The sequence below is a fragment of the Geospiza fortis genome, unplaced genomic scaffold, assembly GCF_000277835.1.
Source record: "Geospiza fortis unplaced genomic scaffold, GeoFor_1.0 scaffold172, whole genome shotgun sequence".
Taxonomy (NCBI): domain Eukaryota; kingdom Metazoa; phylum Chordata; class Aves; order Passeriformes; family Thraupidae; genus Geospiza; species Geospiza fortis.
Window position 1 is genome coordinate 2,663,611 of NW_005054309.1, and position 6,724 is coordinate 2,670,334.

A 6,724-nucleotide genomic window follows, 5' to 3' on the forward strand; every position below is an offset into this window, starting at 1 on the left:
GGCACGGTGCAGGCGGCCCGGTACAGCCCGGGCAGCCCCGGCGATTGCCGTGCCGCCGCCTGCCGCGCCCTGCGGGCTGCCCTGCAGCGCCCCGCAGGTACCAGGGTTGGGGGACCCATCCTCCCTCCCTCCCTCACCCGGGCCCGGTTTTTACAGTGGGATTTGCTCCGTTTTCCTGTGGGATCTTCCCCTTCTCAGTGGGATCTACCCCATCCTAATGGGTTCTGATCTCTCCTCATGGGATCTCCCCTACAATGGTGTCAGGCTTTTCCCATTAGGATCTAAAAATTCCTGATGGGAGCTTCCTCTGACCCAATGGGATTGGGCTTTTCTCGTTAGCATTGGACCACTCACTACTGATGGGATCTTTACACACACACAATCTGATCTGCCTTTTCCCAATGAAATCTCTTTCATGCTGATGGGATCAGAGCCTTTCCAGTGGGATCTGCCTTTTTCTGGTGAGGTTCCCAGACCTGGCAGCCAGGATGGACAAACTTCCCAGCAGTTTGGGAAACACTAGAGTAGCTCATGGATAACAGGGATACGGCAGCTGACAGCCATGTGGCCATCCATGACATGGTGGCCTTCCATACATATTGGATTTGTGGTTTTGGGGGAAGCAGGACTGGGATATGGCCTGTGCCACAGGGTGCAGGCAGAACCTGACCTTCCTGCAGGAGGAGGATGCTTGTGCTGATTTTGCATAATGAATAAGTAACAAAGCAAGTTGTTGTTCGTGTGTAAAACAATATGTCAGGGTAAGGATGGCAGGATGAAAGCTGGGTGTCAGCCAGGCCTGAAGAGCAGCATTTGCCCTGGGGTGAAAGGGGAGTTGGGTTTGTGCGTCAGTGTGGGGTGATGGGCAGCTGGGCAGGCTCTACTCTCACAGCTACCACATAAAACACTTAATTCTTTGGCACTGTTTGTCTTGGGCTGTTTCCCTTTCCTCCTCCCTTCTTTCATTTTTTTCCCACTTTTACCTTGCTCCCCAGGATTTCCAGGGGCTTGGGTGTTTTGCTGTCTTGCTGGCTTTACCTTGAGGGATCCTGCCACTTGCCTTCAGCACCACAAGGCTGACAGGGTCTCCTGGGATCCCTGGGACATGGGGATGATTGGCTGCAGTTCAGGTGCTTCTTTCTATCAGCTCAGCCCAGAATCCTGGACCTGAATGTTGAGCAGCTTTGAGGTGGCTGGTGGTAAGGGCACAGGCCTGTCTTCTGCCACCTCTCTACTGAGGCACACAGCTCTTTCCTTTCACATGCTTTTGTCTTCCTCACATTGTTCCTGCTGCAAGAATTTCTGGTGTGCTCCCAGACATCTGTGAATCCTCCAGTTCTGGTCGTAGCAGTCTGGTGGGACAGCAGCTGCAGAGGCAGAAAAGCATCCCTGCATCCCTTTTTCTGCCTTGGCAGAAAAGCACTTTGCTAGTGCTTGGCTCAGTATATGTATTTTTGTGGCTGGCTATGGAAAATGAGGAGCAGGAGGAACTGGATTGGGTGTTATAGCCTGATTGTGTGTGCTCACTCACTTCTGATGCTCCGCTTGGTGCTCTGAGTCATGTAAGTGTCCCAGTGTGTATAATGAGGACACTCATCACCTTCAGTGTTCAACCTTAGGCAGGAACAACCCCTTTCCATTCTTCTGTGAGCTTTGCCTTCCAAAATCTCCACCAGGACAGAGGGATCCCAAGTGTAGCTGTGCCTCCAAAGAGCAGTTGAACACTTCAGGCACTGCACCCCAGGCAGTGCACTGGAGTTTTTTGTTTGTTGACTGCCAGAATGACACTGAGCCCTTTAGTGTCGCAATGGCTCAATAAAGTGAAGGACACTGAAGTGGTTTATCATTTGTCATCTGATTAAGAGGTGAAAGGCTGGATGATATTTCAATGGGAATACTGAACTGCTGCTGTTGGAGACCATATAAAATTATGCTGCTGTAGTATTTTACAGGCTGCTGTAGAGTTTTACTAAAATGGTTGGAAAGTCTGTAGTAACTTTGTTGTCTTCTAGAATAATTACCACACATTGACTACATGTTCTCTACAATTTGCAAGCAGTTTCAGCTGCTGCAAGACCCTGGGTCCAGCAGGTCTCCGTGGGAGGGAGGAATTGCTTAATAAAGCAGGGAGAAGTAAACAGGTTGATGTGGCAGAAGCTGTGTGAAAATGCAAAAGGAAAACTTCCTTCTGTGGGAATTCCCTAACTGTGTCAGTCCCCAGCCTCACCATGTGTGCCGGCTGAGCTGCTGCCAGGTTTCTTGCTCACTCTCGGCTGCCGCATCCAGGCTGGTTTTGGCAGTGAGGTGGCAAAGTACAAACTGACATCAGGGTAGCAGAGAGGTTTCAGTCAAAAATAAGGACTACCAGGAGTTGCTCTGTGCTTTCTAGTGGTGGGCTTTATGGAGTGGACCTGATTTTGTTGCTAGGACCCGGCTCATGGAGGGAGATGTGAAGAAGCAGCAGGGCTGACCTGCTGCCAGTCTGAACTCATCTTCTCTGGTTTATTCAGAAGACATGAAAGACAGGGAGAGGTGGAGGCTGCCATCCTTCCTGCAGTGCATTTCTTGGAACCAGAGGAGCTGGAGAAAAGATTACAAAGCAAAAGCTGAAAACAACATTCATGAAGGTATGCCCAGCTCCCTCCCTTGTACTCTGTTGTGATTGTCAGAAGCTCCCCATGATTCCCTGGTGGTTCTGGTGCCCAAACCCCTTGCTGGTAGCCTCTTCCACCTTCCAGCTCTGCAGTTGACCTTGCTTCTCTGGCTGTGGTTTAGCCCAAACCTGAAGAGAACCAGCATATATGTCTGCTTTGTTGCCATTTCCTTGTTTTCTGACCTTTTGCTTGTCTAAACAAAATCACGCTGAGTCTGGTGCCCAAATGCATCCTTGGAAGCACTGCTGAACTCAGCATTGCTGCATTTTATTTGAACGTCTGGAAGCAGAACTACTCTCTGTCTAATCAATGAATTGGAAGCACCCTGATATTGTGTGATGTTTTCTGCAAACATGGGTGGAAGAAGTGTTCCCAAAACATTTGCTTTTAGGGCTGGCAGAGAGAAGGAAGAGGGCAGTTCAGCCTTTGTGCATAGTTGGCACTTTGGCTTGCACTTCCCAGCAGTGACTTTATTTTTTGCAGGAGTGCCTCATGCAGGAGGCTACAAGGCTTGTGCTGTGGAGATCCAGGTTGTACTATGAAGCACAAAGAGGAGGGAAAGATCCTTCACTGTAAAAATTAAGACTAGACTAGACTAGAATAGAATGTTATATTTTCACTTGAAAGGGATCTACAATAATCATCTAGCCCAACTGCCTGACCACTTCAGGGCTCACCAGATTTTAAAGGATGTTATTAAAGGCCTTGTACAAATGCCTCTTAAATATATAAAATACTTAAAGAGCATAAGAGTCAGACAAAACAACTGAAATGAATGCCCAATTTATGGAGCTTTGAGACATGTGAGACATATGAGGCTTGTGAGATCCACTCTCCATGGTCAGAAAATGGAAGTGCCTGATCTTGCTGTCAGTGCCAGGCAGGCAACACCCTGTGGCCATGCAACTTCTTTTGAGATTGCTGAGACTTCAGGAGGCCAGGAGCCAGGCCCTGTGCTCCTTTGCTCTATTTGCTGAAGCAATGTTAAGTTTGTAAAACAAAATGAAAATCAGTTTTGAAAAAAAAAATCAGCTGTGCTTAGGTTGTGAGTATATAGCAATTGCTTCAGCCCATGCTTTTTTTCATCTTAAGTTGCATTTTCTGGGAAGAGGGGTTTTCCATTCAGGTCTGCCTTGACCTCTCTCTGCTCCCTGCAGATGACCTGCAGGACCCTGAGGAAGAAGTGGCTCTGGCCAGCCTTTCCCCCAATGGAAACTGTGAAGAAGCTGCTGGAGGCACAGGCACCTAGAGCTGCTGGGCATCCAACACAGTCCACATCCCAGACCTGCCCAGTGGATTTGGAGCAATGGGAGGAGGAGCTGGTGCAGGCCCTCTCCTCCAAGGACCCACAGTTCCAGGGAAAAGCTGCTTGGCTGAACTCATCAGGGTTTTTTTAGCTGCCACCAGCACAGAGGGTCTGCGCCAGAAAGCCATTCCCTGCTGCCCCGGGGCACTTGGAGCTGCTGCTGGACACTGGGCTTCTGAGAAGCCCTTTGGGATGTACCCCACATCCTGGGCAATATGACTTTGGGACTTTGAGTGTGAAATGCAGCCACCTGTTTGAAGAATGAGAAATGTTTTTTAATTCTGAGCAAAGTTCCCTGCTGAGGTTGCTGGGGCTGGCCTCCCTGACAGACTGATTCTGCTGCCTTGTTTTCCTACTTTATTGGTGCTTGGAAGTTCCTACCCTCTTTGTGATCAAAAACCAAACCAAACCAGAACAGAAAAAAAAAAAAAAACCAACCAAGTAACACATGAGCTTGGAGACTGCAGTGAGACTCAATGTGAGTGAGCTCTGGGATCTACCAGCTACTGAAAAGGCTTGAATGTAACAGTGTAACATGAAGAATGCAGTAACAGCCCAGCTTGAGCGGCAAGAGTAACATGAAGGATACAGATGGTACGGGCATCTAGATCACAGTGGGCTTTGGGAGCAGGATCTGTCCCTCTGGCTTGTCCTGGTGCTCATAGGCTAACTGGGTTGGCGGGGTGGCAGGTGGGCACTAAGGTGTGGCTGCTGCTAGATGGGGCTACAGGAGAGGGCCATCTTACCTGGGAGATCTCCACAGGCATGGTGGCACATCTTGGAGGTGGCCTGCAGCACAACAACAGGTGGCTGTTTCATAAATAAACATAAAAATATAAAAAATATCTATTTAAGTAGTTCCAAAGTGTTGCCTGTAGCCTGTGGGGCAACACAACTAACTATAATTCCTTGGTTTACAAGGAATATTACTACAATGCTAAAAATATCTTTAAAATTCTTTATGCAACATAAAAGAGGTCTTGTTTTATTTTGAGCACAAGCTTGGAGCTGGCTTTCCTTTAGGAGTTTCCTCCAGCTCAGATCAGAAATTTCAACCTGCTACCTCTACTTTGGGTTAATTGTCAAAGGGCATCCTCTGTGCATGCCTGTCCTCTCTCTGGCTCCTTTTTCCCCACTGACAGCAGAAGTGTCTGGAGTCCTGCCAGCTCTGGCCTGCACTCTGCCCCAGAAGTTTGCCTTTGGCATCCCTCTAGCTCTTACCTGGAGCAGGGGATGCTGCTCTGCACAGAGGGCACTGACCCACTCCTTCCAGCCTCCAGGATTTCTGTGCTTATGACCTGTGGAAAACACAAATGTAACCAAGTGACTTGGTGTGAGTGGCTGCATTACCAGCCCCAGATTTCAGCACTGAGCACTCAGTTCATCTTGGTGAGATTAAGGTTCCCTCCTGCTCCATCCCTGTACAGCCTAGGTCACTGCACAGGTCTGTATTTCCCAGTAAAGCCCTTGGTTGGGTGGGTCAAGTGGGACTCACCAGGAGGAATCTTTATTTTCTTGCAGCATTTAGCCTTTGCTGCTAAGCATTCTCCAATGAAGCGGTGGTCCAAGAGCACAGACTGGCATTAAACCTCCCTTAGTGCTGCAAATCCACTGGATTTATTTACTGGTAATTTTTAGGTAAATCATGCAAGTTTATCCCTGCAAGAGACTGGTGGAAGTGGATGAATTGCCTGGGCCTTAGGGGGTGTGAGTGAGAATACATTTGACCAAAAGTATTGTTTTTCTTTGACTGAGGAATAAAAGTGACTTGAATTACTTTTTTTTAAGCTTTTCTCTTTTCACTATCTGTGCACTTGGAGATGCAAGCAGATAGTTTTACATGTTTAATTGATTGAATAATTTAAGGGCACTATTACATGCTTGTTGAATAAAGAAATTTTCCAAATTGGAATGTGCTTATTTGTTTGCCATGGTGTTATTCTCAAAGTAGCATTACGTACAGCTTAACTCATATTTACCTTGGCTTGAAAAAAATGGATATTGGGATGAAATGGAAGTGACCCCAGTGTCTGAAATGCAGAAGATCAGAACTGAGTGCAGCCCAGGTGGGGCAATCGAGAAAGCTGGACATCTTCCCAGTTGTCCAAGAGCGGGGCAGCTCCTCTTGGCATTTGGGTAGGGGTCTGATAAGTCATTCGTAACTTTCATTAATAATTTTCACTAACTGATACCATTATGCATCCGCAAGGAATTCAATCCCTTCATAGGGTATTTCTTCCTATTCAGTTGCATCAAGGAGAAATGAATGCTGCCGAAGTCTGGGCACCTCGGTCTCTTGTGTAGCATCGCTGCTCCTGAGCTGGACTTTCCCTGCTGCAAATCCCCCAGCCTGGGTATCCCATCTGTCTTGTGCCGCAGAGGCGGCCGGCATGTGTTAAACCCATGGGATAAAATCGCTGATCCTTGCACTGCCCTGGGACACGCGGTGCCCCTGCAGATGCCCGCCCGCTGAGGCCGGCCTGTCCCGGCGGGGGAAGCAGCGGCTTCTGTGGGCACGGCACAAACGCGGGCACCGGCGGGGTCACTCGCGGGGAGCTCGCAGCTCCGGTCCCGCTCGAGCAGGCAGCGGTGTGGGGTCCCATGGGGGCTGTGAGGGAGCCCCGGGAGGTCGCGGGGGCACCGGGGTGTCCGCGAGGGTCGGTGGACGGTGCGAGGCCCCCGGCGGCAGGGCTGCCCCGCTCTTGCCTGCCTGGTTCTCCGCCGTCCCGCGCAGGCGATCGCACGGGCACCCCTCCCGGCGCAG

At 49.4% G+C, this 6,724-nt stretch overlaps 2 protein-coding genes across 2 annotated transcripts in view; both read left to right on the forward strand.

Annotated features, from left to right (window-relative positions):
* Positions 1–5,872, forward strand: CUNH2orf72 (chromosome unknown C2orf72 homolog; the record flags this gene model as incomplete). The annotated part of the gene is made up of 3 exons (XM_014312272.2): positions 1–97; positions 2,511–2,627; positions 3,812–5,872. Coding segments are annotated over 3 exons (306 nt in total), but the record flags the coding sequence as incomplete, so codon positions are not given.
* PSMD1 (proteasome 26S subunit, non-ATPase 1) overlaps positions 4,539–6,724 on the forward strand; it is a 66,989-nt gene continuing 64,803 nt past the window's right edge. Inside the window, exon 1 of the mRNA XM_014312273.2 lies at positions 4,539–4,554. Within this exon, the coding sequence (XP_014167748.1) occupies positions 4,539–4,554 (16 nt within the window). The remainder of the gene's footprint in view (positions 4,555–6,724) is intronic.